This window comes from Martes martes, assembly GCF_963455335.1.
Source record: "Martes martes genome assembly, chromosome: 16".
NCBI lineage: Eukaryota > Metazoa > Chordata > Mammalia > Carnivora > Mustelidae > Martes > Martes martes.
This window is the reverse complement of record NC_137904.1, coordinates 19,707,808-19,726,640: the sequence shown is the minus strand read 5'-3', so window position 1 is coordinate 19,726,640 and position 18,833 is coordinate 19,707,808. Positions and strand designations below refer to the sequence as shown.

General features: G+C 39.7%; 1 protein-coding gene across 1 annotated transcript in view; it reads right to left on the bottom strand.

The window, feature by feature from the left end:
* Positions 1-18,833, bottom strand: part of METTL16 (methyltransferase 16, RNA N6-adenosine) — a 77,770-nt gene that overhangs the window by 22,790 nt on the left and 36,147 nt on the right. Inside the window, exons 5-6 of the mRNA XM_080826094.1 lie at positions 17,227-17,342; positions 14,412-14,554 (exon numbers count right to left, since the gene is read on the bottom strand). Of these exons, the coding sequence (XP_080682220.1) occupies positions 14,412-14,554; positions 17,227-17,342 (259 nt within the window). The remainder of the gene's footprint in view (positions 1-14,411; positions 14,555-17,226; positions 17,343-18,833) is intronic.

Genomic DNA, 18,833 nt, shown 5'->3' with positions numbered 1-18,833 from the left:
TTTATATTTACACCAGTTTTATCAAGATACAGCATATATAGTAAAATTCTCCAATTTTAAGTATATAATTCAATGAGTTTTGACAAATGTGTACATTACCACTTCCACAATCAAGATAGAGAACACTTACAACACCCTAAAATTTTTCCCAGTGCCCTGCAACAGTCTTTCCTCCCCCTACCCCGGCCTCTAGTGACCACTGGTCATTCTGTCTTAATAGTTTTGCCTGTTCCAGACTTACATAAATGCACTCAAACAGAATATTTTTGTGTCTGGCTTCGTATTGTAAATACACTGGCAGTTTCATATGGTTCCAATTTAATACATTAAGTAATATAAATAAAAATCTCATTGTTTATATAAATATGAGAAATACTAGTATATTGCTATAGAAATAGTTTGCACTAACCAATATTTTATTTTCATTGTTTGTGGATTCAAGCAGGTGACTGCCCCTATTTTTGTTTAGTCACAAATAACTGTTTTATCTAAACTACTTTAAACAACCCTGGGTAATTTTACTTAGAGCATAATCAATTTCATTTGGTGGTTTTAAAATGCCTGGGACAAAAACAATACGCTCCCTTTAAGACGAGAGTATATTAACAGAGAAATCATTAACCAGGAATTCAAAGCCTTTAGTATATTAGGAACAAGGAAGAAAGAAGAAATTAGAGTAATTAGTGTTCACACAGTAACAGTATAAAATAGGTTAACACCTCTCCTTTAAAATCAGCATTCCTGGGGCGCCTGGGTGGCTCAGTGGATTAAAGCCTCTGCCTTCGGCTCGGGTCATGATCCCAGGGTCCTGGGATCGAGCCCCGCATCAGGCTCTCTGCTCAGCAGGGAGCCTGCTTCCTCCTCTCTCTCCGCCTGCCTCTCTGCCTACTTGTGATCTCTCTCTGTCAAACAAATAAATAAAATCTTAAAAAAAAAAAAAAATTAGCATTCCTGAACAGACTAGATCAGAATCACCAGAAACCAAGAAATAGCCCAAAACAGAGACAAAAGAAAGACAGTATACATTTCCTCAGGAGATGAAAGAAAGTATTTATATAAGTAAGTTTTCTAACAGTTAAATATGTCCTTGGTAGTTAATAGCAGCTTGGGAAAGTTCACATTTCTTTTAACCCTTGTTGTAAGCTGAATACTACATTGTGAATCTCTTAAGATTTAATCTCATCAGTAACTTTTCTGCAGCATTTATATTTCTTACAGGAAAAGCAGAAGTAACAGGGTGTATTAAAATTGAGTTGACTTCACTTCAAAAAATGCCTACCCATTAGGTCCTAGCTACTCTCAACAGGCATCTTGTGACAACTAATCAAAATGCAAGTAGAAAAAAAATGAACAAAAGGAAGATCTAGTTACCTGGGAGACTCTGAACCCATTATACTATTTTAATGATGAAAGTAGCACTCTACTCATTACAGCATTTAGTAATTCCTCTGAGACAGCAGCTTTCAAGAAAAATTATTTTGAAATAATTTCAAGTGTACAGAATAGTTACAAGATTAGTACAAATGATTCCAGTATACTCTTCACCCGGATTCATCAATCAACAGTTTCCTCTATTTGTTTGCTGTTTTTTTTTTCTTTTTAAGATTTATTTGATAGAGAGAGCACAAGCAGGGGAGAGGCAGGTGGTGGGGGTGGGGGGAGAGGGAGAAGCAGGCTCCCCACGGAGCAGAGAGCCGGATATGGGGCTCTAGATCCCAGGACTCTGGGATCATGACCCGAGCCGAAGGCAGATGCTCAACAACTGAACCACCCAGGTGCCCCATTGTGTTTTTTTAAAACCATTTGAGACTGAACTACAGACATCATGCATGCCCCTTTCACCCTAAATATTTTGGCATGTACATTTTAAAAACAAAGACATTCTCTTTCATAACCACAGAACAATTATCAAATAGAGAAAATTTAACATTCACAGAGTACCATTTATTATCAATACAGTCCATTTTCAAATTTCACCAATTACTCCAATAATGTCCTTCATGGCAATTTTCTCCCCTGATGCAAGATCCAATCTAAGATCCTGCATTTCATTTACGTGTCAAGTCTCTTTAGTCTCCTTCAATATGGAACAGTTCCTCACTAAGCCTTTTTTCTTTTTTTTAACTTCCATGACCTTTATATTCCTGAAGAAATATTTTACAAAACCCCTCCAAGTTGGTTTGTCTTAAGTTTCCTCAGAGTTACGTTGAAGCTATACATTCTGGGCATAAAGAAGAGAGTGCTACCGTGTCCTTCTGGGTGCTGTGTATCAGAAAGTGATCACCTGCTTGAGGTGGGATCCTCCAGACTTCTCTACTGTAATGTTACCCTATTTCTTTGTGATTATAAGTCATCTGTGGGGAGACACTCTGAAACTATTAACATCCTGTTCCTCCTCAAATTTTCCACTACTGATCTTTCATGAATCAGTTATTACAATAATGATAGCAAAATGGTGATTCTTCTTTTTTATTTTTAAAGATTTTTTAAAATTTATTTATTTGACAGAGATCACAAGTAGGCAGAGAGGCAGGCAGAGAGAGAGAGAGGAAGAAGCAGGCTCCCTGCTGAGCAGAGAGCCCAATGCGGGGGTCCTGGGATCATGATCTGAGCGGAAGGCAGAGGCTTTAACCCAGTGAGCCACCCAGGCGCCCCCAAATGGTGATTTTTCTAACTTTATTAGTTTTTCTACATGTATTAGTTAGCATTCTATTGTAACAAAGAACTTTTCCTCTCTCCCCTTTGCTTATTTTACTTAAAGGCTTAAAACCCATTACTGCCATTATTTATTATGAAATCATATTGTCCCAGATTTGGCTGGAGCTGGCTCCTATATCCTTTTGATGTCATGTTTTGAGCACTTGCTTATTTTTTGGTCTTGTAAGACATTCCAGGCTCTTAAGCTTATCCAAACCCAGCACTGGAATCACCCATTTCCCCAAGGGGCCTAGTTCTTTTTAGTGGGGATTGGTTATTTTATTTTATTTTAATTTTTTTAAAGATTTTACTTATTATTTGACAGACAGAGATCACAAGTAGGCAGAGAGGCCGGCAAGGCGGTGGGCAGGGGGCGGGGAAGCAGACTCCCTGCTGAGCAGAGAGCCCAATGCGGGGCTTGATCCCAGGACCCCGGGATCATGACCTGAGCCGAAGGCAGAGGCTTTAACCCACTGAGCCGCCCAGGCACCCCGGTTATTTTATTTTTTAAAAAGACTATGTATTTATTTGAGAGAGAGAGAAAGAAAAAGGGAGAGTGTGCAATGTGTGTGCATGTGGGCATGAGCAGTGGTGGGGGTAGAGAGAAGTAGACTCCCCACTGAGCAAAGAGCCTGATGCGGGGCTGGTCCGAGGACCCTGAGATCATGACCTGAGATGAAGGCAGACGTTTAACCAACTGAGCCAAGCACGCACCCCAGGATTGGTTATTTTAAAACACCAAACCTTAAAGTGAAGTGTAATATAGAAAAATAAATAAAAGCAGAGGTTTGTCATTTAAGTGGCTATGAGCATAGTTTAAAAACTTCTCTAGTTGTAGAACCTAACATTTTGCTGCCTCTACCAATTTACCAGAATAAATACCCCTAGACATGCAGCAGAGCAGCCCTAATGTCCACCCAATCTCAAAATTTAATATTTAAACTACCATAAATTACAAATCTGTGCAGCTAAAAAAAAAAGTTTATTCTATGTTTTTCTTTTTTTTTGTTAATATTTTATTTATTTGTCAGAAAGAGAGAATGAGAGTATGAGCACAAGCAGGGAGAGCAGGAGGCAAAGGGAGAAGCAAGCTCCCTGCTGAGCAAGGGGCCTGTGGGGCTCAATCCCAGGAACTGGGATCATGACTTGAGCCAAAAGCAGATGCTTAATGACTGCGCCACCCAGGCATGCCTCCATCTTTTTCTTAAAAAGTAGTTTTAATTATTCACACATTTTTACAAGAAACACTGTAAGAAGATTCTTCAAGGCAGTGGGGCCAACACTTTTCATTCTTTGGCATTCCTTTTTATTTAAAAATTTTTAAACATTTTATTTATTTATTTATTTGAGGGAGTGCACGAGCGTGGGGATGGGCAGAGGGATAGGGAGAAGCAGACTCCCCACCGAGCATGGAGCCCAACATAGGGCTTGATGTGGGGTTGATTCCAGGACGCTGAGACCATGACCTGAGTCAAAGGTAGACACTTAACCAAGTGAGCCACCCAGGCGCCCCTCGGTATTCTTTTTTGTAATTGCCTGATGAACGAAAAATACATGTTCTTTTTATCGTAACAACTCTCTTCTTTGACCATTTAAAGTAGAACTAACCAGTGCCTACCTACTATAGGTGGATATGCCATAAAAACGGATACAGCTAGTTTGTCATGGCATGAGTAACCAGATTCAACCTTTTCTCCCTAAGACCTCAGAGCAGTCACCAATCAATGATGCTCTGCCACTTCAAACTTGAAAGGGAATTAAACTATGATACCTAAATTAAGGTGATGAAAAGTACATAACCTAATTACTTAAAAAAAAAAATAGAGTAGGGGCACCTGGGTGGCTCAGTGGGTTGGGGCCTCTGCCTTTGGCTCAGGTCATGATCCCGGTGGCCTGGGATCGAGCCCCGCATCGGGCTCTCTGCTCTGCAGGGAGCCTGCTTCCTCCTCTCTCTCTGCCTGCCTCTCTGCCTAGTTGTGATTTCGGTCTGTCAAATAAATAAAATATTAAAATAAATAAATAAATAAATAAATAAAGTAGCCCCTTATCCTTCAAGCTACTTATTCTTCATGATCCTACTTTAGTAGGAAGAAAACAATCAAAACCACCATCTGCCTCCTGTGCACCTCACAATTAAGAAATACTCTTTTAGGGGCGCCTGGGTGGCTCAGTGGGTTAAAGCCTCTGCCTTTGGCTCAGGTCATGATCCCGGGGTCCTGGGATCGAGCCCCGTGTCAGGCTCTCTGCTCAGTGGGGATCCTGCTTCCTCCTCTCTCTCTGCCTGCCTCTCAGCCTACTTATGATCTCTGTCAAATAAATAAATAAATAAATAAATAAATAAATAAAAATCTTAAAAAGAAAGAAAAGAAATACTCTTTTAGGTTTAAATTGAGAATAAAGCTCTTCTACCTGGAGAAGAGGCTCGTATACTATCTATTCCCCAATACATTTCTACCTTCTATATCTGTGTAGTGAGCTGGTTCACTGGAGCAAGGGGTGCATTTCTTTCTAATGACAACCAAAAAACACTTTTATTGATTTGCAACCCTGGGTTGGTCCCAACCAAAGATGAAACCAGAGGTCAAAGAACGCCATCCACAAAAGCCTCATTAGATTTATCTGCGGCAGTTTAGTAACAAATGAGACAATGAAAAAAAGAATAGAATGCCCAATAATAAGGAATTACTTAATTATGGACTGTTGCCAAGCTGTTTAAAATTATTGCTATGCACATACCATTAACCACCAGGAAACGAATTAAGAAAGTAAAATTAAAAACAAAAGCAGAACACAAAACTACTGGTATTCATGATTACAACCGTACGAATGAAAAAAGGGTAAACTGGCAGGAAATGCACCCCAAATAAGCTAACAGTTGTGTCAATGTGCTAAGATCAATGTTTTCTCCGTTTTCTAATTTTCTTTAAGTGTGATTATTTTAAGACATTAAAATTATAGAGGCCTCTGGGTGGCTCAGTCAGCTGAGTGTCCAATTCTTGGTTTCGGCTCAGGTCATGATCTTGGGGTTGTGAGACTGAGCCCCATGTCGGGTTCCATACTCAGCGGAGAGTCTGCTTGAGAGATTGTCTCTCTCCCTTTGTTCCTCCCACTACTCGTGCACACTCTCTCTAAAATCAATCAACCAATCAATCTTTTTGGTTTTTTTTAAAGACTTTTTTATTTATTCGACACAGAGAGATCACAAGTTGGCAGAGAGGCAGGCAGAGAGAGAGGAGGAGGAAGTACGCTCCCTGCCGAGCAGAGAGCCTGATGTGGGGCTCGATCCCAGGACCGAGATCATGACCTGAGCCGAAGGCAGAGGCTCAACCCACTGAGCCACCCAGGCAACCTGACCAATCAATCTTTTTTAAAAAAAGGAAAGAAAAATTATGTAATTTCTCTTCATTTCTGAACAACTGTAAGAGGTATTATCCCAACCTCATAGACAAGAAAAATCAAGTGGCTTACCCTTTTATAAAGGCAAGTCAAAGTTTACAGTAAAATGGAGCCTTTCCACTGAAGGAATGATTAAAAGCTGTTATAAAATCTATAATTATTCCCTGAAAGTAATACTTATAGTACCCCATAACTCTACTAGCACCTACTTTAAAAAAACAAAAGGGGAGGGATGCCTGGGTGGCTCAGTTGGTTAAGTGTTTGCCTTTGGCTCAGGTCGTGATCCTGGGATCCTGGCATCAGCCCTGCAGTGGGTTCCCTGCTAGGCAGGGAGCCTGCTTCTCCCTCTCCCTCAACCTATGCTAGCCCTCTCTCTCAAATAAATAAATAGAATCTTAAAAATAAAAAAATAAACAGGAGGGGAAGGGGAGCTTTTTATTAAAATAACAAAGTACTTCTAACATCCTTTCAACACACGGACCACAGCATGTAAATCTACTGAACTCCTAGGAGTCAAGAGTTGAGATGATCCTATTTGATATTCATTATATCAAATATGTGTTCATTTAGTTCTATGACCACCCTAGGAGGTGTGAGGTTAACTATTATGAAGTAGCTATTATTATCCCATTTTACCGATAAGAAAACAAAATTTAAGTCCAAGTCCAAGAATCACATTCAAAAGGCACAGATTATTCAATTTATTGCCCATCACCAAATATGTAGAGTATATACAAACCCAAGTAATATCAACCATCTGGTAGAGGAGTAGAGATCAGAAAGGAAAAAGCAAAAAGAGGAAAAATGGTGAAATCTGTATTAAGTTAGAACTCTGCCAGATACAGATCTCTGGTTCCTGGAAAAATCATAAAATAACTGTAATAAAGGACATCAGCTACAGACCTAATAACCAATGACAAGACTAGAATTCAGACCATAATGAGTATGACCAAGACTGCTAATCTTTTTTTTTTTTTTTAAGATTTTATTTATTTATTTGACAGAGAGAGATCACAAGCAGGCAGAGAGGCAGGCAGAGAGAGAGAGAGAGAGAGGAGGAAGCAGGCTCCCCGCTGAGCAGAGAACCCGACTCGGGGCTCAATCCCAGGACCCCGGGATCACGACCCGAGCTGAAGGCAGAGGCTTTAACCCATGGAGCCACCCGGGCGCCCCATCTGCTGATCTATTTAGAACCTTCGGTGAGTGAGTCTCTAAAAAAGAAAATGCTGGGGTGCCTGGGTGGTTCAGTCAGTTGAGCAACTGCCTTCGGCTCAGGTCAAGGTCCTGGGGTCCTGGGATTAAGCCCCACATCAGGCTCTCTGCTCCGTGGGAAGTCTGTTTCTTCCTCTCCCTCTACCTGCTGTTCTGCCTACTTGTGCCCTCTCTCTCTCTGTCAAGGAAGTAAAAAATAAATAAATAAAGAGAGAAGAAAATGCTATAAAGTAAGCTCAAGTCACAGGCACAAAACATGAATGGCAGGATGACAAACATTCTTGCCTGCCACTCTGCCTTGTTGTGCTCTCTCTCTCTCTCTCTCTCTCTGACAGATAAATAAATAAATAAAATCTTAAAAAAAAAAAAAAAACTGAAGGTGCTGCTGAGTGTCACATAGGTGCGGCATGAATTATAATAGGGAGATAAGGCATCCCAAGTGCCATCACTGAGATCAGTCCAACAAATTTAACTGATTTCACCCCATGTTACAAATTCTGCTTAGTTCTTACACTTTTTCAGTAATAATAATAATAAGAAAAAAAATCTAGAGGGATAAGCAACAGATGGTAGGGTTAAAATACTTGTTTTTAGTCCCTTATTCAGAGCTTCAAAATATAAGCATACCTCATTTTATTGTGCCTTCTTTTATTGCACTTTACAGATCCTTTTTTTTTTTTTTTTAACATACTGAAATTTGTGGCAATCCTGCTTCGAGCAACTCTACTGACACCATTTTTCCAATAGCCGTTGCTCACTTTGTGTCTCTGTGTCACATTTTGGTAATTCTCCCAGTATTTCAAACTTTTTCATTAGTATAGTATTTGTTATGATGATCTGTGATGGTACTATTAAAATTATTTTGGGTGTCATGAATCACACCTATGTAAGATGATGAACTTGATCAATGAATGTTACGTGTGTGTATGTTTTTAAGATTTTATTTATTTGAAAGAGAGAGCGAGCGAGCAAGAGAGAGCACAAGCAGGGGGAGGGAAAGGAGAAGCAGGCTCCTTACTAAGCAGGGAACCCCATTTGAGGCTTGATCCCAGGACCCTGATATCGTAGTCCAATCTGAAGGCAGACTCCCAACAGACTGAACTGCCACTGAGGCACCCCTGTTGTGTGTGTTCTGACTGCCCTACCAACCAGCTGTTCCCACGTTTCTTTCCCTCTCTTCCTTATTCCCTGAGACACTACTGTATTGAAATTCGGTCAATTAACAACCCTACAATGGCCTCTAAGAGTTCAAGTGAAAGGAGGGTTCGTGTTTCTCACTTGCCAAGACAGGCCAAAACTTAGGCCTCTTGTGACTGTTAGCCAACTTATGAATACAAAGAAAGTTTGTGAAGGAAATTAGAAGTGCTACCCCAGTGGACACATGAATGATAAGAAAGGAAAATGGTTTTATTGCTGATATAGAGAAAGTTTTAGTGGTTTGGATAGACGTTAACACCAGCTGCAACATTCTCTTAAACCAAGGCTAATCCAGAGCTAGGCCCCATTTCTCTTCAATTCTATTCAAAGTTGAGAAAGGTGAGGAAGCTGCAGAAGAAAAGCTTGAAGCTAGCAGAGGTTCATTCACAAGGTTTTAAGGAGAGAAGCTATCTTTATAACATAAAAATGCAAGTGCTGATGCAGAAGCTGCAGCAAGTTCTCCTAAAGATCTAGCTCAGATCGCTTATGAAGGTGACTCCATTAAACAACAGATTTTCCATGTAGATGAAACAATCTTATATTGAAACAAGCTGTCATCTAGGGCTTTCATAGCTAGAGAGCTTCAAAAGACAGGATGATTCTCTTGTTAGGGGCCAATGCAGCTGGTGATTTAAACAGAAGCCAACGCTCACTGTTCTGAACAGTCAGAAAAATCATAGGGCCCTTAAGATTTATGCTAAATTTGGGGCACCTGGGTGGCTCAGTGGGTTAAAGCCTCTGCTTTCGGCTCAAGTCATGATCCCAGGGTCCTGGGATCGAGCCCCACATCGGGCTCTCTGCTCAGCAGGGAGCCTGCTTCTCTCTCTCTCTCTCTCCCTCTGCCTGCTTCTCTGCCTACTTGTGATCTCTCTCTTCAAATAAATAAATAAAATCTTTAAAAAAAAAAAAAAAAAGACAGGATGATTCTCTTGTTAGGGGCCAATGCAGTTGGTGATTTAAACAGAAGCCAACGCTCACTGTTCTGAACAGTCAGAAAAATCATAGGGCCCTTAAGATTTATGCTAAATTTGGGGCACCTGGGTGGCTCAGTGGGTTAAAGCCTCTGCCTTCGGCTTGGGTTGTGATCCCGGGGTCCTGGGACTGAGCCCCGAGTCGGGCTCTCTGCTCAGCAGGGAGCCTGCTTCCTCCTCTCTCTCTCTCTGCCTGCCTCTCTGCCTACTTGTGATCTCTATCAAATAAATAAATAAAATCCTTAAAGAAAAAAAAAGAATTATGCTAAATTTACCCTGCTTGAGCTCCATAAATGGAACAAAGCCTGGGTGACAACACAATGTTTACAACATAGTTTATTGAATATTTTAAGCCCAAAGCTGAGATCTAGTGCTCAGAAAAAGATTCCTTCCAAAATACTGCTGCTCAGTGACAATGCACCTTATCACCCAAGAGCCCTGATGGAGACCACGATGAGATAAATGTTGTTTTCATGCCTGCTAACACAACATCCACTCTGCAACCCGTGGGTCAAGCAGTAATTTTGACTTTCAAGTCTTGTATTTAAGAAACACCTTTCATAATGCTCTAGCTGCCACAGACAGTGATTCTTCTCATGGATTTGGACAAACTATACCGTCTGAATAACTTTTAGAAAGTATTCAGCATTCTAGTGCCATTAAGAACGTCTGGGATTCACAGAAGAAGTCAAAATAATAACATTAACAAAAGTTTAGAAATGAAGCTGATTTCATCCTGCATGTATGACTTTTGGGGATTTAAGATGTTAGTGGAGGAAGAAACCAGATGTGGTGGAAACAGCAAGAGAACCAGAATTAGAAGTAGAACGTGAAGACGTGACTCAGTTGCTACAATCTCGTGATAAAACCTGAATGGATGAGGAGATGCTTCTTGTGGATGAGGAAAGAAAGTGGTTTCTTTTTTTTTTTTTTTAAGATTTTTATTATTTATTTGACAGATCACAAGTAGGCAGAGAGGCAGGCAGAGAGAGAGGAGGAAGCAGGCTCCCTGCTGAGCAGAGAGCCCGAGGCGGGGCTCGATCCCAGGACCCTGGGATCACGACCTGAGTGGAAGGGAGAGGCTTTAACCCACTGAGCCACCCAGGCGCCCTAAAAAAGTGGTTTCTTGAGTTAGACTCTATTCCTGGTGAAAATGCTATGAAGACTGCTGAAATAATGAGAAAAGATTTAGAATATTACATAAACTTCGTATAGAAGGGGCAGCTAGGTTTGAGAGAATTGACTCCAATTTTGAAAGAAGTTCTGCTGTGAGTGGAATGTTATCAAACACCATGACATGATACAGAGAAAAGGCGTGATAAGAGTCAACACAGCAATCTTCATTGTCATCTTATTTAAAGAAACTGCCACAGCCACTCCAATCTTCAGGTACCACCAGTGAGCAGCCATCAACACTGGGACAAGATCCCCCCACCAGCAGAGAGCTTACAACTCACTGAAAGCTCAGATGAGAGTCAGCATTTTTTAGCAATACAGTGTTTTAAAATAAAGGTATGTATATTTTTTTAAGATATAATGCTATTGCACAAGTACCAGACTAGGGTATAGCTGGATGTGCATATAATATATGCACTGGGAAACCAAGCAATTCATCTGATTTGCTTCATATTGCAATATTCACTTCATTGCTGTGGTCTAGAACTAAACCCATAGTATCTCCAAAGTATGGCTGCAAGCATTTTCACAGCATTCTAAAACTTGAGAGTTGCAAGTTTATATAAACATTGTATCAACTATAAAAATATTTAAGAGGACATGAACTGGTACGATGTACTAATGAAAATCAACATGGAACAAATGTGAAACTAAACAATATAAGAAATACTCTCAAAAAAACATTGCTTTATTCTCTTTTCAATAAAAGTAACTTAATTTCTTCTCTTCCTCTTATCTTCCTTCTTATCTCTCTCAATCTGCCTGAGTCCTAACAGCACAGACAAGACTGCTGAACCCTATTTTTAAATAAATCATAAATGGACAGTGTTTTCCATCTACAATACCAAGCTCAAAATGGTCAACTCACCAGTCATATGATGGGCCCTAGCAATTTATCCTTCCTAGCAAATATGTACCTTTCATTCAATTTGGGGGCTGCCACTGAGCTACGTATAGGCAGACTTGGAACATACAGATCAATTTCTCTCTCTCAGAATAGTGTTCCTGGGGTGCATAGGTGGTTCAGTGGGTTAAGCATCTGACTGACTCTTGATTTCTGCTCAGGTAATGATCTCAGGGTTGTGAGACTGAGCCCTGCATCAGGGCTCCATGCTGGGTGTGGAGCCTACTTAAGATTCTCTCTCTCCCTCTCCTGCCCCACAACCCCTCCCTAAAAAAATAAAAATAAAACATCCGTTTGTAGTTTGAATGGGACTTCAGAAATAACAGAAATTTACTGGTTTGATGCACCTGGGTGGCTCAGTGTGTTAAAGCCTCTCCCTTCGGCTCAGGTCATGATCCCAGGGTCCTGGGATCGAACCCCATATCCGGCTCTCTGGTCACCAGGGAGTCTACTTCCCACCTCCCACCCCGCCTACATCTCCTGCCTACTTGAAATCTCCAACAAACACACAAACAAAATCTTAAAAGAAAAAGAAAAGAAGGGACGCCTGGGTGGCTCAGTTGGTTAAGCAGCTGTCTTCGGCTCAGGTCATGATCCCAGCATCCTGGGATTGAGTCCCACATCGGCTCCTTGCTTGGCAGGCAGCCTGCTTCTCCCTCTGCCTCAGCCTGCCACACTGTCTGCCTGTGCTCATTCTCGCTCGCTCTCTCTGACAAATAAATAAATAAAATCTTAAAAAAAAAAAGAAAAGAAAAGAAATTAAAATTAAAATTAATTAAATTAAAATAAATAATATGTCAATATAAATAATATATAATATATAAATAATAAATATAAATAATATATATAAATAATATAAAAAATTAATAAAATAAAATAAAATTAAAATTAAAAGCCTCCTGAAAGCAACCTTCCCTATTTTCCTAGTCGGGTCCAGTCCCCTCAAAAGCCAACAGCAGGGGTGCGTGGGTGGCTCAGTGGGTTAAGCCTTTGCCTTCGGCTCAGGTCATGATCCCAGGGTCCTGGGATGGAGCCCTGCATCGGGCTCTCTGCTCAGCAGGGAGCCTGCTTCCCCACCTCTCTCTGCCTGCCTCTCTGCCTACTTGTGATCTCTCCCCCTGTCAAATAAATAAATAAAATCTTAAAAAAAAAAAAAAAAAAGCCAATAGCAGATTCTGAAGCAGCCACATGGCCCTGGTTACCTCTTTTCAGTTTCAGTGCTTTGTTACCTCCTTTAAGCTTATTTTAATTATTCAAACTCTTCTCAATGCTCAGTGTAACTTAAGTCACTTTCTTCTTCATACCCTAATAAGTCTTTAAAGAAATCAATTTAAAGCAGAAATTTATTAACCTTTGGCTTCAACAATGTGTACATCTTCTGAAAGGCAGACCACCCAATAATCCAGTTGGCTCTCCACAAATGTACAAACTGACATTTAACAAATTAGGATATTCATTGCCTTGGAATTGTCCTTTAAGTAAAATAAGCAGCTTTAAACACATAAAAATTCAAAAGAAAAGAAGAAGTCTTCTTTATCTGGCAATTTCACTGGGTTTATACACGAAAGAACAGAAATTTAGGGTCTTACATGATATATTTGCACACCTGTGTTCACAGCAACATTATGGAATATTATTATTATTCAACCTTAAAAAGGAAGGAAATTGTGATGCATGCTATAACATGGAAGAACACCGAGGACACTATGCTAACTGAAAGAACCCAGTCACAAAGGTCAAACACTATAAAAAGTCCCTAGAGGGGTGCCTGGGTGACTCAGTGGGTTAAAGCCTCTGCCTTCGGCCCAGGTCATGATCCCCCAGTCCTGGGATCGAGCCCTGCATTGTGCTCTCTGCTCCATGGGGAGCCTGCTTCCTCCTTTCTCTCTGCCTGCCTCTCTGCCTACTTGTGATCTCTGTCTGTCAAATAAATAAATAAAATCTTTAAAAAGTCCCTAGAATAATCAAATTCACAGAGACCGACAGAATGGTTTTTGCCAGATGTTGGGGTGAAAGAGAGGAATGAGGGATTGCTGTTTAATGTGTAGAGTTTAAGTTTTATAAGGAAGAGTTCTGGAGATTAGGTGCCTAACAATACAAATGTACTTAACACTACTAAACTGTACACTTTAAAATGTATAATTTTATGTGAAAACTATAAATTTCATGTTATTTTATTACAGTTTTAAAAAATCTTCTCTATGTCCCAAAACAATCCTAGGGTTAAAAACCCTTTTACCTTTCAACTATCACATTATCCATCATTTCAACAACACTTGGCAGGGTGAGAAGTCAAGCATGACAAATAGCACTTTTCAAGTACCTAATGCTGCTTAATGAAAGGTGTGTTGTCCGAAATAATTAGCTTTTAAAAAGGAGTAGCCTTAACTCTCCTCTGGAACTGGTTAGTGATCTTAGTTTCCCTTCATTAAATTCTTGACAGCTCAATGTCCTCACATCTGTCATTGTTTGGGAAACTAATTCCAAGAACATAAACTGCATCAAGGACTAGGCAACAAATTTATTCTGGTCGATGGGACAGATCTGAAGCCATCTGTTTTCTAATCAAAAACTGTATTTGAATCAGTTTTGTTCCACCATGGTACCATGTCAATGGGAGCAATACAATCATACCATATTTTCCTCCTTTCTATCCAGGAGTACAAGAAACACGAATTAATTAAAAGCGTAAGAGCATCCTCAGAAACAGGGTCTTAACAGCCTGTGGAATATGCAACCTTTTCCATTTTTATCTGTTTATTCTTCAGACTACTGTGATTACATTTCCTCTAAGTGACATGGTTTCTTTTACAATTACACAGGGAGAAAACAGTCCCGTGTTGTAATAACTAACTTACCTTAATCTTTTTTTAAGTTGTAAACTGTCATGGATGATCCTTTTAACAAACTCTAATTCACCTCCTTCTGCCATGATTTCTGTGATTCCTCCTGTATTCACGGAACTAGGTGGAGGTCTCCGGGGATTTCGAGAGTTTACTCCCTGCACAAAAACAACATCTGGTGAAAAATTTGTACACCATAAGACCAAGGCTTTGACTGTAATCTAGTTCTAAGTAAGAATGCTTAGATGTAATTTAGTTTCCAAGTATTATGCTAAATCTAGGATTTAAAAACCATATAGCCATTGCAATATTACATTTTAAGCAACTGCATTCCTATTAATATTCTTCCCCAGGATCCTTTTCACCTTCCATCTTTGTGATTTAACATATAAAAACTTTACCTTTTTTATGTAACCTAATACATCATTTTTTTATGTTTTGTCTTGGTATTATACACAGAAAATATTATACCCGAAGATTATATAAATATTTACTAGTGTTTTCTTCTAGTACTCTTAAGGTTTCACTTTTAAAAATTAAATATTTAATTCCCTCCTACCTCAAATCATATTAAAAAATTAACTAAAATAGAGCAAAGATCTAGATAGAAATGCTAAAATCATAAAATTTTCAAAAACACAGGAGTAAATCTTTATTACCTTGGATTAGGCAACGGTTTCTTTCTTTTTTTTTTTTTTTTAAGATTTTATTTATTTATTTGACAGAGAGAGAGACCACAAGTAGGCAGAGAGGCAGGCAGAGAGAGGTGGGGAAGCAGGCTCCTCACTGAGCAGAGAGCCCGATGCGGGGCTCAATCCCAGGACCCTGGGATCATGATCTAAGCTGAAGGCAGAGGCTTTAATCTACTGAGCCACCCAGGCGCCCCTAGGCAATGGTTTCTTAGAGGAACTGTACTCCTTGAAATTTAACTTTTAGGCTGCGAAGGACAGCAAGAAAGTGAAAATATGAGGTGTCTGGGTGAGTCAGTGGGTTAAGCCCTGCCTTCAGACCAGGTCACGATCCCAGGGTCCTGGGATTGAGCTCTGAGTCAGGCTTCCTATTCAGCAGGGAGCCTTCTTCTCCCTCTCCTTCTAATGGCCCCCCCAAACAACCGCCCACGCTTGTGCTCTCGCTCTCACGCTCTCTCGCAAATAAATAAATAAAAAATTTAAAAAAAGTGAAAAGACAACCCACAGGAGAAAATATTTGCAAATAATAAATCTAATAAGAGACTTGTGTCTAGAATACATAAAGAATTCTTACAACAATAATAAAGAGAAAAATAATCCAATTTTTAAATGGGTAAAGGATTTCTCGAAAGAAGATATAAAAATTGCCTAAGCACATAAAAAGATGTTCAATATAATTAACCATCAGAAAAATAAACATCAGGGTGCCTGGGTGGCTCAGTGGTTAAGCCTCTGCCTTCGGCTCAGGTCATGATCTCAGGGTTCTGGGATCGAGCCCCACATCGGGCTCTGCTCAGCAGGGAGCCTGCTTTCCCCTCTCTCTCTGCCTGCCTCTCTACCTACTTGTGATCTCTGTCTGTCAAATGAATAAATAAAATCTTAAAAAAAAATAAAAGAAAGAAAAATAAACATCAAAACCAAGATGAGATACCACTTCAGACCCACTAGGATGGCTATAATCAAGACGACATATAATAACAAGTGTTTCCAAGCATGTGGAGAAACTGGAAACTGGAACCCTCACACACTGCTGCCAGTAGAATGAAAAATGGTGCACCTACTTTGGAAAACAGTCTGGCAGTTCCTCAAACAACTGAACAGAGTGACCATTTGACCCAGTAATTTCACTCCTAGGTATATACCTGGGAGGCATGTCTACACAAACATCTGTATATAAATGCTCTCATTAGCATTATTCATAATAGCCAAAAAGTAAAGTAACCCAAACATCCATCAATGAATGAATGGATAAGAAAATGTGGTATTTCCATACAATGGCATATTATCTGGCAATAAAAAGGAACTAAGTACTGATACATGCTACAATATGGATGAACCTTAGTAACAAAAGACCACATATTGCATGATTCCACTTACATGAAATGTCCAAGCAGGCAAATCCATAAAGACAGAAAGTAGACTGGTGCTTACCTAAGACTTTAGGAGCTGTGGGAAAATGAGTAACCGCTAATGGGAATGCGGGCCGGGAAGGGGAGTGATGAAAATGTTCTAAAATGGATTGTGATGATAGCTGCACAACTCTGTGAATACACTAAGAATAATTAAATTCTGCCCTTTAAGTGGGTGAATTGTATGGCATGTGACTTATATCTTAATAAAACTGAAACAAAAAGGAATGTATTTCTTCATCTGGATTCTGGTTCCACAGGAGGGCTCACTTTTTGAAATCCAATTTACACTTACGGCACGGGTACTTTTATGTATCTATCTTCATATATACATAAACTACACTGGTGCTGGATTTCTCAGATATTTAAGCCAATAAACCTCCTTTATTAAGTCAATCTGAAGTGAGTCCTCAGATGCTTGATACCGGAAGCATCCTGATGTAGCTTCCAAAATAAAGGTTATTCTTTGCTCTTATCTTTGCAAACAGCAACAACTTAAATAGTCAATTATCTCTTTTTTTTAAAAGATTTTCTTTACTTGAGAGAGAGGATAAGCATGGGGAGCAACAGAGGGAGAAGGAGAAGCAGGCTCCTCACTGAGCAGGGAGCCTGACATGGGGCTCGATCCCAGGACCCTGGGATCATGACCTGAGCTGAAGACAGAGGTTTAACCGACTGGGCCCCAGGCGCCCCTATAAACAGTCATTTGTTTTAAAGCAAAAGGTACTTTACCTTGGCTTCCAACTGATTGGCAAAAAAGGGAGGGTTGCACATGCAAAAATCATAGATTATCTCAGATTCTTCTTTAAGAGCATCCATCAAGAGTGTCTTCTGTGGTACTTTTACCACTAGGAGAAAAAACAGGAACTGTTAACTACTATTAATGCTGTGGTAGTTTTCAAGTATGACCACAGATTTTGTGACACTAATTCCTTCAATAGGTGTTTAATTTCCCTCTCCTTGAATACAGGCTGTACTCAGTGACTCACTTTTATTGAACAGACTGAATATGAAGTGAAAGGATGTCACTTCTGAGGCTAGGTCATAAAAGAAGAGTGGCTTCTTCCTTACCCTATTTCATTAATTACTTGCACTAAGAGAATCCAACTGACACACTGTAAGGTTGCTCAAGTAGCCTAGAAGAGAGATCCATGTGAATGACTCAAGCTTCTTACCAATGGCCAAGTTATATGAACCATTCTGGAAGCATATCTCTATCTCCAGTCAATCCCTCAGATGACTACAGACTCATCAAACTGAACCAGAACCACCCAAGTAGGCTATGCCCAAATTTCCAGCCCACACAATCTATGAGATAATTACTTGTTTAAAGTTGCTAGATTTTGGAGTAATTTGTAACACAGAAATGGACAACTGAAAAACACATTAACAATGTTAGCATCTCCCCTTATAATGATATGCCTAACAATAGTAAGAGAAGCCTAGTTCTTCCATAAAGAGACATCAATTCTCTTTAATTAAAAAAAAGAAAAAATGAACAGCTCTTCAAATATACAGTAAGCAGAAAATTAAAAGTAACTAGTCACTAAGGGGACTTGACTGTCTGTGGCATAGTTCCATGTACTGAAATAAAAAAGATGGTATACTTTAATCAACAGCAGGGTTTCCCTTTTAAAATCTTGGTGACAGGGCACCCGGGTGGCTCAGTCGGTTAAGCATCTGACTCTTGGTTTCAGATCAGGTCATGATTCCAGGGTAGGGAGAATGAGCCCCACACTAGTTCCCCACTCAGCGGGGAGTCAGCTTCTCTCCCTCTCCCTCTGCCCCTCCCTCCGCTCATGCTCTCTCTCTCTCTCTCTCTCTAAAATAATAAAAAATAAAATCTTGGTGACTGGGTTACTTCATATATAGTTGATTTCCATTATTTGTGGTAGTTATGGTCTGTAAAGTCACCATGAACACTGAATTGGAACCAATACCTCCTAAGAGAAATGGTAAGGTTAGGTAACTGTGAGCCTCTGGTCAAACATTCTCCACAACTGATCAATATGTAATTTTACTTTAGGTGTATTTCTATTTATTTATTTATGACACCTCACTTAATACACACCGATGATTCATTAATACCAAAATGATCGCCCACAACACTAGATCATGTCTGAATGAAGCTTATCTAACACATGTATTTTCCCTGTAAGGTTCGTCACATTCTTCGTATTTTGAAGGAACACCTACCAGATAACACTTAAGCACTATGTGTGGGGGCCATTTTAAACAGCAAAATCATCAAGAAAAAGCACAAAAATGCAAAAAAAAAAAAAAAGTAACATTAAATAGACTATGACAAGGACACTTGTTTACAGTAGAGAGCTAAAACA